The 17,038-nt window shown below is 36.5% G+C and overlaps 2 protein-coding genes across 2 annotated transcripts; one reads left to right on the top strand and one right to left on the bottom strand.

The window, feature by feature from the left end:
• The first annotated feature begins 1,705 nt into the window (after window positions 1–1,705).
• On the top strand, window positions 1,706–9,339 carry eif4e2 (eukaryotic translation initiation factor 4E family member 2). The gene is made up of 8 exons (XM_053486152.1): window positions 1,706–1,862; window positions 6,529–6,640; window positions 6,862–6,996; window positions 7,112–7,216; window positions 7,330–7,482; window positions 7,929–8,065; window positions 8,158–8,236; window positions 8,436–9,339. Exons 1-7 carry the CDS (start codon window positions 1,843–1,845, stop codon window positions 8,204–8,206), a joined length of 711 nt encoding a protein of 236 aa, XP_053342127.1. The 5' UTR covers window positions 1,706–1,842; the 3' UTR covers window positions 8,207–8,236; window positions 8,436–9,339.
• Window positions 9,340–10,724: 1,385 nt separating this feature from the next.
• LOC128512712 (phospholipid scramblase 3) lies at window positions 10,725–16,754 on the bottom strand. The gene is made up of 7 exons (XM_053486080.1): window positions 16,496–16,754; window positions 15,759–15,830; window positions 14,989–15,181; window positions 14,041–14,152; window positions 11,057–11,156; window positions 10,843–10,901; window positions 10,725–10,751 (listed from the first exon to the last, which is right to left on the bottom strand). Exons 1-7 carry the CDS (start codon window positions 16,752–16,754, stop codon window positions 10,725–10,727), a joined length of 822 nt encoding a protein of 273 aa, XP_053342055.1.
• Window positions 16,755–17,038: the final 284 nt, after the last annotated feature.

Below are 17,038 nucleotides of genomic sequence, written 5' to 3'. Positions count from 1 at the left end.
ACAGAAACCAAAACTTCAAGTATCTCTTTGTGATACTTGTTGTAAGTTTGATCATTGTTTATAATTTTATTGTAACCATAAAGTGTTAATACCATATTGCTTGAATTTTATAAAATTAAGGGTTATTTTAGTAAAAAGTGCATTAAATATATATCTAGCAAACTATGAAAAAACTAACTGGCTCCCACATACATTTCAGAAGTTGGCTATTATTATGTGGAATTTCGTTTTAAAGTATGATTCATTATTAAAATGTAACATTTTTTCTCAGTAGTGCAAAGTCTTTTAATGTTTACTACTGAAGTTCATAGGTAACCTACACTTAAATAAGTTTTATTTTTTTAATAAAATATTAAAAAATATATAAATATATAATAAAACTGTTTATTTCATTTATCTGATTGAAAGAGAAAAGATGCATAAAAGAAGGGCTTTAAACTGTCTTAGAGAAAGTTAAGAAGGCACAGGAAAAAAAAAAAGCATTGGAAGGCCCACAGCCACTCAACACTCCTCCACAAGTGAACCCAGGTTAACCCAGTGCCGCTCTTCACACTGCATCAATGTTTTGGCAGCCAGTACTTCTGCCTATCACATGCTCTGTGGATGCTTTGCAGTCTGATCCAGGGTTTCTGTAGCTAAGAGCTTTGCTTGGCTTACCCTTTTTTCGACGTAGATGACGCTGCCCACTGTTGCATTCATTGAGGACACACCGTTCTGTTACATTCGGTGATTAATTCCTGTGCCACAATCACTCTATGGCGTAAATGTTGAAGGTGATGTTGCCTACTGTTGTCGTCGGTGAGGTTCGCCTGTGTCACACTCACATCATGGAATAAAAGCTGATAATCACCTGTGACATGCCCACAACATGACATAAAAGCTGATAATCGCATGTGAGACTACTTGTAAAAAACCCACTGCCTACCGGCCAAACAAACAGAATTTCTGTTGTTGTTTTTTTTTTTTTTTTTGTATGGAGATGTTAGGACTGTCAGATGGCCATTACCACCGACAATGTCTTGTCACCTTTGTCAGGTAGGAATTTTAGGTGTTTATGTATTTGTTTTTTAGTAAATTGTTTCCTAAATAGTATATTTTTTATGGAATACAGTATGACATTTCCTAACATTGAGGACATTTTTATTAATATGTTTACAATTTTACTTCTTTAGAGTAAAAGTATGGATGAATTTTTTATAATAACTCAAAGAAAGCCGGTTTTTAACCTAATAAAATAATAATAAAATTTAATTTTGTAATAACTTTGACAGTTACAAAAATTAAAATAAACACTTGGTTATTAGACAAAACGTGTTGTTACAAAAAATAAATATAATTTAAATGCGTCTTTTAATGTCTGATGGTGTTGACAAAAATCCTGTAATGTTATTTGTACAAAAATGTTACAACTGGGAGGTTGTTTCAAAACAGGGTTGGATTACCCCCACCTCGCTGTATATACAGTATTAAGTGTTTAGAATAAAGTTTTTTTGTGTTTGTTTTTTTTGTTTACTGTACAGTCAGGACGTGTCCTTCTGTAATATGTTGCTCTTATTACCACTATATAAAAGCCTGCAATGCATAAAAAGTATTAAAGGCTAAATTTTACTTTCTGAGCTAGAGTTACAAATGGTCGTGCACATATTTTATAAATATAACTATGCACAACGGTGTCAATTTACTCCTTGCAAGTTGCTTGCGCGCATGCGTGGTAATGCTCGCCACCGAACCAGGATGCTCGTGCTCTCTCAGCGCTGGAACGCGCGCCGCTGATGTTGCGGATTTGACGGGTCGGCCGCCCGCCGGGACAGCGACCGGAGGAGGACCGGAAATTAGGAAATAATGAACAACAAATTTGACGCGTGAGTAGATAGAACCCGCAGAAACTTGCTGGCGTATTTAATTAATCGCTCCTGTTGTAAATGCAAATCCTGCGGGCGCAGTCCTCCCCTGTAGCCGTTTGTAGCAGAGAGAGAGAGAGAGAGAGAGGTGTGTCTGCCACACGCTTACAGAGCTACAGCTCAATGGGCTGCATGACAACGACACAAACTAACACTGGTTAAGTCTTTCTACACAAAACGAGTGTTAAACGGGAGCACGACATAAACATGTGCATTAATAGAATCAATCGTCAGTCGGCCTCGTAGGCCGCGAATGAATCCCCGGGTTCTCAGTGAGCAGCCCGCCGGGGCAGGTTCACTGGAAGCCGGCGTGCTCTTACAGACTCTCCGAGCCTCAGTCATGATTAATTGCTCACATTTTCACCATACGTGTTTAATATAACCGTGATTTTACTAACTTCTTTCATGTAGACAACACAAACAGACTTAAACAATAAAGTTTTTTTTTCTTGCATGAGACTTGTCTGCTGTCACTATACACTGCCTGGCTCAAAAAGTCAAACACTTAAGATTTCGTTCGACCGACTTTAGTTGTGATCACAGCTCGCAGTGTGCTGGCCAGATCACGTGTGAAAATGGTTTCTGGTGCTACCAGATCCACACCCTGATTAATGTTGCCATGGTTATCCTAGAATATGGCTGTACCATCAGCCAATTAAAAAAAAACTGTTGATGTGACAACCTGGTCATTTAGTACATTCAAGTCGTCAGCTGACTTCATTTTATTGCCACATAACATTGCTAACACTAGACTTAACCAACTGCAGCAACCCCAGATCATAACACTGCCTTAAAGGCTTGTGCAATGGGCACTGTACAGTCGTGGCCAAAAGTTTTGAGAAAGACACAAATATTAGTTTTCACAAAGTTTGCTGCTAAACTGCTTTTAGATCTTTGTTTCAGTTGTTTCTGTGATGTACTGAAATATAATTACAAGCACTTCATATGTTTCAAAGGCTTTTATCGACAATTACATGACATTTATGCAAAGAGTCAGTACTTGCAGTGTTGGCCCTTCTTTTTCAGGACCTCTGCAATTCGACTGGGCATGATCTAAATCAAGTTCTGGGCCAAATCCTGACTGATAGCAACCCATTCTTTCATAATCACTTCTTGGAGTTTGTTAGAATTAGTAGGTTGTTGTTTGTCCACCCGCCTGTTAAGGATTGACCACAAGTTCTCAATGGGATTAAGATCTGGGAAGTTTCCAGGCCATGGTCCCAAAATTTCAGCGTTTTGGTTTCCGAGCCACTTAGTTATCACTTTTGCCTTATGGCACGGTGCTCCATCGTGCTGGAAAATGCATTGTGTTTGATCTTCATCAAACTGTTGTTGGATTGTTGGAAGAAGTTGCTGTTGGAGGGTGTTTTGGTACCATTCTTTATTCATGGCCGTGTTTTTGGGCAAAATTGTGAGTGAGCCCACTCCCCTGGATGAGAAGCAACCCCACACATGAATAGTCTCAGGATGCTTTACTGTTGGCATGACACAGGACTGATGGTAGCGCTCACCTTTTCTTCTCCGGACAAGCCTTTTTCCAGATGCCCCAAACAATCGGAAAGAGGCTTCATCGGAGAATATGACTTTTCCCCAGTCATCAGCAGTCCATTCACCATACCAAAAGACTTTGCCTCACACCTGCCTGCTGCCATTCCTGAGCAAGCTCTGCACTGGTGGCACTCCGATCCCGCAGCTGAATCCTCTTTAGGAGACGATCCTGGGGCTTGCTGGACTTTCTTGGGACGCCCTGAAGCCTTCTTAACAAGAATTGAACCTCTTTCCTTGAAGTTCTTGATGATCCTATAAATTGTTGATTTATGTGCAATTCTAGTAGCCACAATATCCTTGCCTGTAAAGCCATTTTTATGTAACGCAATGATGGCTGCACACGTTTTTTGCAGGTCACCATGGTTAACAATGGAAGAACAATGATTTCAAGCATCACCCTCCTTTTAACATGTCAAGTCTGCCATTCTAACCCAATTAGCCTGACATAATGATCCAGCCTTGTGGTCGTCAACATTCTCACCTGAGTTAACAAGACGATTACTGAAATGATCTCCGCAGGTCCTTTGATGACAGCAATGAAATGCAGTGGAAAGGATTTTGGGATTAAGTAAATTTTTATGGCAAACAAGGACTATGCAATTCATCTGATCACTCTTCATAACATTCTGGAGTACAGTGGAACCTTGGATTACGAGTATTGTGGTTTACGAGTGTTTTGCAAGACGAGCAACAATTTTTAATAATTTTTTAATTGAAAAACGAGCATTGTCTCAGTTAACGAGCACCGAGTATCATGTTTCACGCATGCACTTCTTGTTTTAACAACGAGCGTTACATCATCACAAGTGAGCCAACGGTTTTTCTCTCTCTTGCAGCAGAATTGTAGGTAATCGTCTCTCCTGCTGGGTGAATACACACACGCGCTGTGTGTGTGTGTGTGTGTGTGTGAGAGATGTGCGTGTGCGCGCGCACACACACACACACATTAACGGAGAGACCGTTTTTAAAACCGTTTAAAAATTAGCAAGGAACATCGCTAGTCACACTCGCGTGAGTGCATACTAACGGGATTACTACTGTAAAGTAAAACAACAACAACAAAAATTAAACAGCTCCTCACCTTTGAAAACAGTCGCGACAGAGAAGAGTTTGTGTGTTTATTTGGCAACCTGAGAGAAGGGGAGCTGTAAAGCCGAGACCTATCGTCTCCCCCCCGCTGGGTCTTAGTGCCTGCAGTGTTTTTGAGTGTGTGTGTTTGTGTCTGTGTAAGGCAGAGAGTTTGTGTGTTTGTTTGGCAACCTGAGGGAAGGGGGCCGTAAACGCGAACGAGCCCCCCTTCATGCCCCCTCCTCTCAGGTTGCCAAATAAACACACAACCTTCTCTCTGTCGCGATTGTTTTCAAAGGTGAGGAGCTGTTTAATTTGTTTTTTGTTGTTGTTGTTTTACTTACAGCAGTGATCCTGTTAGTATGCGCTCACGTGAGTGTGACTAGGAATGTCCCTTGCTAATTTTTAAATGGTTTTAAAAACGGTCTATCCGTTAATGTGTGTGTGTGTGTGTGTGTGCGCGCGCGCACATTTTACACACATACACTCTGCATGCACGAAAACCCTTATCTGTCGGGGTTTAATTTTACATTTTTTTAAGGTAAAGTACAGGTTAATTTGTTTTATTTTTACTTTATATTTTGTATTAATTATATTTATGTATTTATTTTTTTGGGCTGTAGAACGAATAATTTAAGTTTCCATTATTTCCTATGGGAAAATTAAATTTGGTTTACGAGTGTTTTGGAATACGAGCCCACTTCCGGAACGAATTAAGCTCGTAATCCGAGGTTCCACTGTATATGCAAATTGCTATTATAAAAACTTAAGCAGCAACTTTTCCAATTTCCAATATTTATGTAATTCTCAAAACATTCGGTAACGACTGTACATAGGTGCATCGCTTCATGTGTGTCCCTTCTTGTCCTAATGCACCCATCGCACTGGAATAGTCTGGACTTTTCTCCATTGCCCAAAGCATAATCTTTATGCTCTCGCATATTGAAGCTTTCATTTTCTAAATAGCTTCACTAACAAGTGGTTTTCTTATAACCACACATCTGTATAGGCCCAATGTTACATTACCCATGTTAAAATGCTCTTGCTTTCACTAAGCTATAATTTTCTTCTGTTGATTTTTTTTTTTCTTTATCATGCAGTTTTCCCAAGGGTTTAAGTGATCTCCAGTTAGAATTTTGTCCTGATCACATGTTTCTCAAGAAGTTGATCTTTCAGCACTTTAAGTTTTAATAATGTGTTGGTCAGTTTAATAATGTGTTGGTTTATTAAATTATTGTTGTTAAGTTCTTAATCCGGTCATTTCAAACCTCCTTAGTTATTTTCTGTGCTTCATACAGGCCAGTGATTTTTTTTTTTTTTTTTTTTTTTTTTTTTTGGCCAGGCCCTGTAAATGTGCAGCAAGGCAGCATTTGTGCACTCGGGTCAGTGAAGCATAGCCATGTTGTTGAGAGGTTTGTTTTTTACATTCTGTTTATTTTTAGGTTTTAATAGTTATTACCCTATTTGACAGGTCACTTGATTAAAATTGGTTTAATGCTCACCGTACTCCATAATTATTTATTGTGTACATTTATGGCATAATGTGAAAGGAGAAGTTTATTTACTTGTTTTCCTGCTAATTATTAAAATAAATCATACCCAAATTTGTCTTCTTATGACATGATTTTATGTGGGTTAGCTATAGTCTCCTCTACATTTCACCTGATTTATAGGCTTTTCTTTTTCAGCTACATTGTGTCAGGGGGTGTGATATGACCTTTAAATAGGTACCCACTTCAATATCACGGCCACAAGTTGACGTCTTTGCTGTTTGGGAAGGAAGTAGGGAAATTGCATTCATTTAACAGGAAACTGCCCTTGAAGTATGGAGTGAAAAAAAAAAAAAATCAGAGCTTGGCTGCTGTTTGCTTCCCTGTATCTGGTTTCGATGCTCTACAAGATTGGTTGCATTATAAATTCATGTTTTTTTTTAACTCTTTTGCTTTTAAGAGGTAGTTATTTCTTCCGCTATTGCGCTGACTTTTCCTTTCTTCGTCTGTGGTAACTGCAGTCTAAAAGATGACGACAGTGGAGATCATGATCAGGACAACGGTTCACCGAAAGATGGCGAGAAGGAAAAGAATGAGGATGAGGATAAGGACCAAAACACTACCAAGAGGAAGGTGTGAGTCTGTGTTTTCTTGTTCATAAAACTGTGCTTATCCCAGGACACACATTTGTAAAGATCACAAGTTCATACAGAATCTTTTCTGCATAATGAGTTTATGTTTTGCTGTCATGTGCAGGTGATCTGTGCAGCCTGTGACAGCTAAGCAGGGTGATTGATACAACTGTACATTATATAAAAGTAGCAAAAATTTTCTTGTCTATGTGTGTGTTGTAGGCTGTGGTTCCTGGGGCAGGTGAACACCCTCTTCAATACAACTACACATTCTGGTATTCTCGGCGAACCCCAGGCAGACCAGCCAGTACACAGAGCTATGAACAGAACATCAAACAGATTGGCAGCTTTGCTTCGGTTAGTCGTATGTATACTGTACTGTATATCTATAAATTAAGAGTCTGTTCACAGCTGTTCACAGTTCAGATTGTTGTACCATTGCATTATATCTAATATACAGTCTGTGCTACAGGTGGAGCAATTTTGGAGGTTTTACAGTCACATGATCAGACCCGGTGATCTGACTGGCCACAGCGACTTCCACCTGTTTAAGGAGGGAATCAAGCCCATGTGGGAGGTGCTTATTTTAGTAATTTTCAACTTTACTGCAAGGGAAACAGAAAAGATCTGACATAATATTTTAGAAAAGGATGACCAAACTTATTTATGTCTGTCTCACTTTGTACATAGGACGATGCTAATAAAAGTGGAGGGAAGTGGATAATTCGTCTGCGGAAGGGTCTGGCCTCACGCTGCTGGGAGAATCTAATCTTGGCCATTTTGGGTGAGCAGTTCATGGTTGGTGAGGAGATCTGCGGCGCTGTTGTCTCTGTTCGCTTCCAGGTACTAAAATGCTGATCCTGAATACTGAATTACATCATGGGCTTTTGCTTCTTTCTACTAATGTAGAGGTGCTAGAAGTCTGTAGTGTCACTGTAAAATGCGTTTAAAGGTCTGTTCACGTTTTGCCTTATACAATTTAATGCAAGTGCTTATAATTTTGTAGGTTAATAATTTTATATAAGTATTAACCCACAAAACAGGACATTCTAAAATATTTTGCTGTGTATGATTTAATTAAATTGCTGTTTGATTTGTGTGATTGGTTGTTTGACTCCAGGCACACAGAGCACTGCAGAATTCAATGTCTTTGCTGCACATAAATTCATGATGTATTAATTCTGAATCTAAAATTATATAAGTGATTTGGGTCTGGGTGCATTGTGGTGTAGTTTAAAGTAAGATGGTTTCATCGAGGTATGCCTGTGTGTTTGTGTGTCTGTGTCTAGGAGGATATCATATCTATCTGGAACAAAACAGCAAGTGATCAGGCCACTACCGCTCGCATCAGAGACACACTTCGGCGAGTCCTCAACCTGCCACCAAACACCATCATGGAGTACAAGACACACACTGACAGCATCAAGTGAGTTGCTGCATACATGCTTGCATGATTACCTTTATCGCAAACACATGCATAAGCACATCTTTGAGCCTGACCCCTTCTTGTGTTTTCAGGGCTTGGGAGGATTTCCATGGACTGGTGAATGCTAGTGGTGGCCGCTAGGTCTTACTCATAAAGTGAACAATGCCAGGGGTGGGTTTAATATAGGTCCAGTGTATATCTTTAAAATATTCAACTATATTCATAAAGCACTCCAAAACTTCATCATGCCAAAAGCAAAACTTCATTATACTTGAAGTTATTAGTTTAAACCTTAACCACTAAATTTGATATTGATTATGTGCTCTCTTTTTTTAGTCTTTAATTCAATGCAGTCTTATTTCAATTCTAGGTCTAGTTACCTTCAGTGCGGATGAAGAGGACTCATCTTGGTCATTTGACTCACTTATTTATGAATTAACATTGTTTCGAAAAGAAAACAAAAAGGGGTGTTGACTACTGGAAAGCCCATTTTCCTGGTCGAAATATCTGATCGGCTAAAATGCCAGTGAGAATGGGAGAGGAGTAAAATGACGAGTAACAAAAGTTTTTGAATAGTTATTAAAATTTGTAAAAGCTGGTACAGAAGCAAGTCTCAAACAAGGTGGCTACTGTGGTCCTGATAAAGGCTGAACAACAAACAATCAAATGATGCTGCGCTGTTGTATAAAATGTCTAATTGACCTCAGCTAGCCTGTTATTCAGCTTCAAATAACTTACCCTTCTTAGAAAACAAGTACTTTTATTTTATATTGTCATAAACAGGGTTACATTTTATTATAGTGCAGTATTTTAATTTCAGTGTTAAAGAAGTGTTTTTTTCCAAATTGTAAGAAACATAAATATATATATATATATTTTCAAAGTTTTTTTTCCTTTTTGAAAAAATATATGATTGAATCTGTTCTTGTTTTTGTTTGTTTGTTTTAAGCTGTGTGTTGAAGCTTAAAGGCCCAACACCCTAAATCGCACTGTGCCTGCTTCTCAGAAGCATTTAGCATTCTGTGATTTTTTTTTTGCCTTGAATAGAAATTGTCATAATTACACCGTTAGCCGAAAAAAAAATCCTGATTTCCTCACCACCATGTAGAACTGAGGAATAATAAGTGATGTGGACCTGGAGATTGGGGTTAGTCATGGTTTGTCTGCATCTCTTACATATACTGCCTGGATTTATAAAAATGAGTGTGTTGAAAATAATGTATGGATTACAGATGACTGATAGCAATAAACATCAATTATGCAGCTGCTGCTAACACTCGTTTGTGGAGTGCTGTCTTTTTGCATGTAATCTTAACAGATTTAAAGGTCCCATATTTTACTATTTTGTTTAATGAGTTAACATAGTTCTCACATGTTTGACAATGTGTATTTGTGAATGCTAAAATACCCGTCTTTTCTCAAACTTTTTATATTTTTACCGTTTTTATATAAATGAGCCAAAATAACAAGGGAACTTCGCAGAGCTGACCAACATGCCAAAGAATATAATTTCATTATATGAGCTGACATTGGGGAGAAAAGCTAATTCGCTTGTTTAAGCATGCATTGGCCAGTACCTAAATAGAAAAAGGGAAAAATGCAGGATCCCTCCCATGCCGAGTGTTTTTGTACCAATCGGAAGGTCTAATAATGACTACAAAGTGGATTTTGCATAATAGGTCTTTTTTAAATGAAAACACTTAAGCTTGTGTCTGTTGTAGGCTATTTTACTTTGAGTCTTGCTTTCCCAGCAGCTGTAAAATTTAAGAATCACAGGAAGTACTTGAAATAATTAAAGACTGTTTATCCACCCAATAAAATTGTCCTGAGTGAGAGGAAAATGGTCTGAAACAATGAAAACATAACAAATAAGCACAGTGTGGGTGGATAAGTTTGAGAGCTAAAAAAAAAAGCCCATGAAAAGACACAAAAATAAGAATATATTTAAACTGACTCAGACTACATGTGCTCTGTTTCATTTAGATCCCACAAACATCCAGAAAATACTTTTTGAAAATACTGAAAAGCCCAATACCCGTGTTCCATGTGCAACACTACAGCATCCATGGGCTCGTATCTGATAGCATCAGCTGTTAATGTCAACATTATAATGACCCCAAGTGTCTAGTTCAACACAGGAACACAAAATCGCTGGTGTGCTGAGGTTATCTCCAGCTCCATATTTTAAAAATTCAAACAGTGTGGAAGGATTGTTAAAAGGCAAAATCATAACAGAACATCAAATTCAAGTTACAAGTCTAGATCTTGATTTTAAATCTAAAATGCTGCAGTGCACATTTGAGTCCCAAGCAAAAAAAAAACTAAAACTGAAGAGTTCCACAGTATTTTAATAAACAATTATTTAAAATGCATACAAGTAAAAGCAATATGCATCAATACATTTTATGTTTGGACAACAAACAAATACCATGAGTAAGGTGTTGCAAGACATGAATTTAAAATTATAGTTTAAATAAATGATAAATTGCTTTATACTGTGTTATAAACTTCAGACTTCAGCTATAAACTTCATGTATTTTACTCTTATCGAAGTTACTCATATCAAATTCCACAAAGGCTTTACGGGTGTTTGGAAATTTGGTACATTTTTTTATATTTACAGTCCAATAATGCTGGTTTTCAAGTGTTCTTTTTTGATTCAGCTCATTTCAAAAAACATATGATTCTGGAAAAATAAGAAATAATATTCAGTGGTTTCACATTATGCTATAATTTGTTGGTTATATTTAGTTCAGGTTTGCCTTTAAGAAACTTACCAGGAGAAATGTTCCTGCTAGAAGCAGCACTTTAGTATTCACGTTCATGTTCTGAGAAACTAAGGGAAGAACAGAATCAGTCACCCCAATCTGTAATTAAAACAACTCAGGAAAACAAAATTTACCAGAAACCCAATTCTTTCTTAAATTCGATTAAAGTAGGTCTATTAAACATTTTAGACATTTTAGACATTTTAGATATTTGAATTCTTACCATCCAACCCAAAATGTTCATGGTCCATGTTGAAGGCTTCATTGTAACCTGGCCATTTTTTCCATACTGTTCCAATGCGCTCACCGATCATGGAGACAACCTAAGGTGCAAAGAAGCAAAATCTTTAGTATAATAGCAACGAATATACTGTAGCCTGTTTTTAACCAAACAGAACTGCCTTTTGGAAAAGAGAAGAGTTAAATCTATTTGTAATCTTTTATACCTTTATTTGAGAGTTAGCATACAATTAAACAACCTGAATGAGGCATGACCTGTACATCTATAAATACAGTTTATATATTAATTGCTGTTGTAGAAACATCAGCCATAACCATCAAATAATATTTCTTCTGAAAGTATTGGAACAGCACGACGATTTTCTTTTTGCTATACACTGAAGACTTTTGAGATCTAAAGATAAACATTAGACAACAAATTAGACTTTCACCTTTGATTTTTTTATAAATATGTATTTAGACAGTGACACTTGTCAACTTCCACTAAGTTGCCTCTGTACACCAGAACATATGGAACAATTAAGATATACAGTAGTTGAAGTTGAGACTTTCAGCTTCACTTCAAGGGATTTAACAAATTGCATTAACTGCTTAGGAGTAACATGCACTTCTACACAGCCCTACCATTTATACAAATGTAAGATTTTTTTTATAAAGTTAAACTTATTTATTTATTATATATTTGAACATTTTGTTAGAGCAAAAATTATTATATTGATTGTAATATCTAACTCTTTTTTTTCTTCAATTAGTTTGTTTAATTTTTTAGTTTGTTGTTAAAAAGATTAAATCAACCTGAAGACGAAAGTTTATGAAAAACTTCATTTTCAATTTGTTTATTCATTTATGAAAAACAAATCTGTTTATGGAAGAAAACAAGTGAATTTAGCATTTAAAAAAAATTTGAAAATCAAACTACAGCACTGGCATAAGCATTGGGCAAAACCTGAACAACAAACTGGAATATTCTATTGAAATCATTTCCATTATAGATTCCACCTTAATAGTTTACACGTTTGCAGATAAGATGTGCATTTACATGCACAAACAAGGTGTTTGTGCATGTAAATACATTAATGCTGTTATAATTAATACCGTAATTAATAATTAATACTGTTATACAAGAGTTATTGCCAAGTTCTTACAGTGATAAATACTTACAGTATGTAGGGTAACATCAAATCCTAACTCGAGTACCCTAACCTCAGTAACCCTCTTTTGTTTTGTTTTTTTGTTTTTGAAAAAGAAGCACAAAAAGTAGTTTCCTGAATTGTTTTTTTTGGGGGGGACATTTCTATGCAGCGAATGTACAATTTCCAATATAACATCACACTCAATTCTTTTTAAAATGCATATTTCAATGAATGTGCTACTACAACCCACCTCTCCCTCTTTTACATGTTCTCCTGCCGCTTTTAATGTTTCAAGTTAATCAAAATGAAAAATTTTTTACATGTGCACAAGCGTATACCTGCAGTCAAACATTTAATCTGATAATAATATAACAAAAAAGTATTTTTCTCTAAAAAAAAAAAGGATTTTCTTCTAACTTTGAGGCTTTGTTAAGTTTGGTCTAAGAGAATATATAAAAAATAATATAAAGTAAAAGAAAAAGTACAGTAAGAGAAATAGTATCGACTGTTTTCATGGTTAATGATTACCTACTAAACAGATTATCAAATATTTACATTACTCCTCTCATTCCAATTGAAAATTTGTTCCAATCCTGCCAGATCAGAAAATTCCGATTGATGTGTTTACATGACACAGTTTTATTATGATAGGGCTATTATGCAGATTATTTGTTCAATATTTCACCAACAACCTCCACACTGCAGGGTGAAGGTATTACTATACACAATTTGGAAAATATAAATATAAATCATGAACAGTCATAACTTTAACACTAATTGTCAAATTAATGATGGTGGTGACATAATTACGGGCACCCGAGGCTCACCGATGCCCACGGAACCAAAAGCTATTGTGTCTGGTGCAATCTCACAGAAAAGCCAATGAAGCACAAATCACCAAAAAATTACAGGGGGACATGATAGAAACACACTGCAATGCCTACTGCACCATAGCGGACTAAGCACGGGGCATGGCGGGCAAAGAGCCCAAGACTGCCCATGTCCTAGTGGCAGATATCACATCAAAAACATCCAGAGATCATGTGGAGTCATGACTCGAGGAGCCAGAGCTGCCCCGAAAGCACAAGGAGAACCTACACAATATGTTTTTCGTTGTAATGATATGACAGATCAGTGAAGAGTCCAAACCACAAGATGAAAATCATTCATTCGTAACCAGTGTCTTGAACTTGTTTATACCTTGTCAACTATATACTGCGAGATGATTCCACAGTTCCACATGTACTGTAAATAGTGTTCACATAACTACCTGCAGAGAAAGTTGAAAAATTGTTTGATGTTCTACTTTTTTTAGAACATTTAGATTTTTACCTTAAAAGGCTTCACTTTGTCTCCAAAACACATATGGACAATTTAGTGTAACATCCGTTCAAGGGTATCTGCCAACTTACTGTACCTAACAAGGCTAGTCCAAACCTGTTCCAGCATGACAGTGGCCCTGTACACAATGTAAGATTCATAAACACGTGGTTTGCCAAGTTTGATGTGGAGAGCTCGAGTGGCCTGCACATACACCTACTCCAAAAGATTTTTTTGCCTTCTCGTGAGGAGTGGAGGTTATTAAATCAAAATGAAGACAGAACAACTCAATATTAATGCCCAGTTACAGAAGTGTAGGTAAAATATACTATACCCTTATAATTGGTTAAATGGCATATTACTGTTTTATGAATTATGCTATATTGATTTATTAGTACATGTCTCTACAACTTTAATTATTTTTAACAATTAGAAAAAGATTTTCAACGAATATAGGAAAAGAGAGATAATGCACATAAGAAGATTTGACTTAATTTTGAATGAGGCTTCTGACCTGAAACTCTTGGTCGGAGAGGCAACGGATCGGACAGCAGGAGCCTTGTATCCTCAGGAAGGGAGAGTCTGCAGAGTCACACACTTCAAAGTAGGGTGTGAACATACTCCACCTGGCAGATCAAAGAGCTATGTTATAAACAAATACATTAATGCTGTTATAATTAATACTGTTATACAGAAGTTATTATCAAGTGTTTACATACTTAAAGTACATTGTATGTAGGGTAACATCAAATCCTAACTCGAGTACAACCCTAACATTGGTAACCTTTTTGTTTTTCTTTTCGTTTTTGATAAAAAAAGATATTTTCCTGGATTGGCTTTTTGGGACATTTCTATGCAGCAAATGTACAATTTCCAATATAACGTCACACTCAATTTTTTAAAAAATGCATATTTCAATGAATGTGCTACTACATCCTACCCTCTTCCTCTTCTACATTTTCTCCTGCCGCTTTTCCATGGTCGCATTTCCAGTGTTTACAGTTCTGCAGGCCCAAATGCTTAGCTCTTACTCTCTATTCTTCCTTTCTTTTTCTGGTGGCCCCTGAAAATGCAACTGCACGTTCCATGATTTATTATTATTTGTTTGTATCTCTGTGGAATTTAATCACTCATACAGCATTCTGTCCACCATGCCAGGAAAAGAACCCGTTTTAATTAAGAGCCAAACTATTTGTCCAGTGTAGATCACTTATGCATATACAGTACAGACATGATGTTGCTAATTACCTCTGTTATAAAGGTAGATATCCTAGAGCTGTATCAAATTACTTGGTCATAGATCAATTCAAGAAATGATTACGGTTATAAATAAACTACTTGGATTTGTATGCATCACTTTTACTTCAGAGCAACTAAGTACAGTTTATTACAATAGCTCAACATTTTGGTATAAGCTATACAAACATTATGTATTATTCTATATCCTAAAATGTTTGTGTACCTCTGGTGGACAGTCCCAATGAGCTCCCTCTGGGCCGTGTAAGCCCTCATCTCCATCAGGCAGCAGCCCAGGCAGCACATGTCTGTTCTAAGTGGTCTTTCAAATTGGAAAATCTTCTGCCGGTCCTGGTCAAAGCCTTGCAAAGAGCAGGCGCGAGCCGGACCACAGCACTGCATACAAATACATGAGCTTTCTGAAAAACATAAAGCACAAAACATAAAATATATACTTTATCATATCATATATATATATATATATATATATATATATATATATATATATATATATATATATATTATAACATGTAACAGTCACCAGCCACATTAATAGGAATAACTTTACCCATGCACGTCTATACCAGAATTAATGCAATTTGTTGGCATAACATTTTCATTATTTGGTATTTAAGTAAAAACGTAATCTTTATCCGATCTTCTTTTTCGATTTCTTGTCTGTGATTCACCCACCGATTACCAAATACTCATACTTACAAAATTGTATTTCTTTGTATGAATAAGTTAGGCAGAGAGTTCTGCCATACAGAAAAACAGACAGAAATAATAATTTCACTGATTGCATTACAGTGACTACATTTTACTGATTACTGTAGCTTATTTTTAAATTTTAACCTTTCACCTGTTTCTAAAAACCCAATGATGGGAACTTACACATGGACACATGATTATAGTTTAAATCCAAATAGAAACAGGTATAAATGTTTAAAAATAATAATAATAAACAGGTGGGTAAATGGTAAATGTAATTTTAACCTTCTACAGCCAGAAACAGCTGCCTGGTTTCTGTGGCAACTCTGTACGTCCTACGGGAAATGCACTGGGGACCTAAAACACAAAGTAACACAAGTTTAAAAATCCATGTGTCCTTCACATTACACCTTATTTTCCTTCTTGTTTTAACCCTTTTTGTTTAGGACAGACCACAAGTCTAAAATCCATTATCAACTTTTTATTTAAATATTTGTCAGAAATGCCTTGGTGAAACTTATTTTAAATACATATAGTGTCCAATCTATTTGAAATTGTTGGGAAAATACTTGGACTCTGTGCTATTGATCAGGTGAAGATGTACTGAGAAATAAAATAAGTGATCCAGATGGTGATATATATATATATATATATATATATATATATATATATATATATATATATATATATATATAAAACAGTACAACTTGCACAAGTTCCAGCCATGTCGAGCCAAGGTTTACTGTATATTAATGCACCTTATATTATGGTCACACTCCACTTTACAGGTTTGGAGTAAGGTCCTTATATTTTGGGACAAAGATGCACTTTTTGGGGGGATATTTGGCCTTTATACACCTCCAAACTGTATTTGAAACTGTATTTGAATTTTTAATGTGCTCTGCATAACTGTATGTAAACCTCTGACTTTAACTGTAGTGTATTTTAGGAAATTAAGACAAAAATAGAATTAAAGACCCAGTTTGGTTTAGTTTTTTTTAGCTTTAGACCATATGCCTTACCCCGAAGCTCAGGTATAGATGTTATGTGCATTTGGTTGACTGTCCTCAGAGCAGCCAGACCTGCCGGTAATGTCTCTGCAGCGTGAAATGTGGACGATAGATCTCCATATAGGGGACCTTGTGCTGGTGCTGGAGCAGAAGTGAGTTCCTGAGGGTCAGTAGAGGACCTCCATCGGCGGTGGAAAGCTCTGAATAGCATCTCAATGTGTTTTTCTCTTTCCAAGCCATAGGGTAAAGGCTGGGCTGTTATAGTGGACATGACCTAAGAGAAAGAGAGAGAGAAAGAGAGAGAGAGTGAGAGAGAGTGAGAGAGAGAGAGAGAGAGAGAGAGAGAGAGATGCTATTAGACTTTCATGGTCATGGTTTAAGTATGAATAGTTTACTTTAACTAATTATTAAAAACCAATTTCTTAATTCACTCTGCATTTTAATGCCGAAATCAGATAAGTCAGGTGTCAGATAATTTATAGATATTTGACGTTGCTTAAAAAATCAAAAACATAAAATCCTAGTAAGCAGCTTTTTGACGACATTCTAAAGTTT

This window comes from Clarias gariepinus, chromosome 25, assembly GCF_024256425.1.
Source record: "Clarias gariepinus isolate MV-2021 ecotype Netherlands chromosome 25, CGAR_prim_01v2, whole genome shotgun sequence".
Classification (NCBI taxonomy): domain Eukaryota; kingdom Metazoa; phylum Chordata; class Actinopteri; order Siluriformes; family Clariidae; genus Clarias; species Clarias gariepinus.
This window is presented reverse-complemented; position numbering and strand designations above follow the sequence as displayed.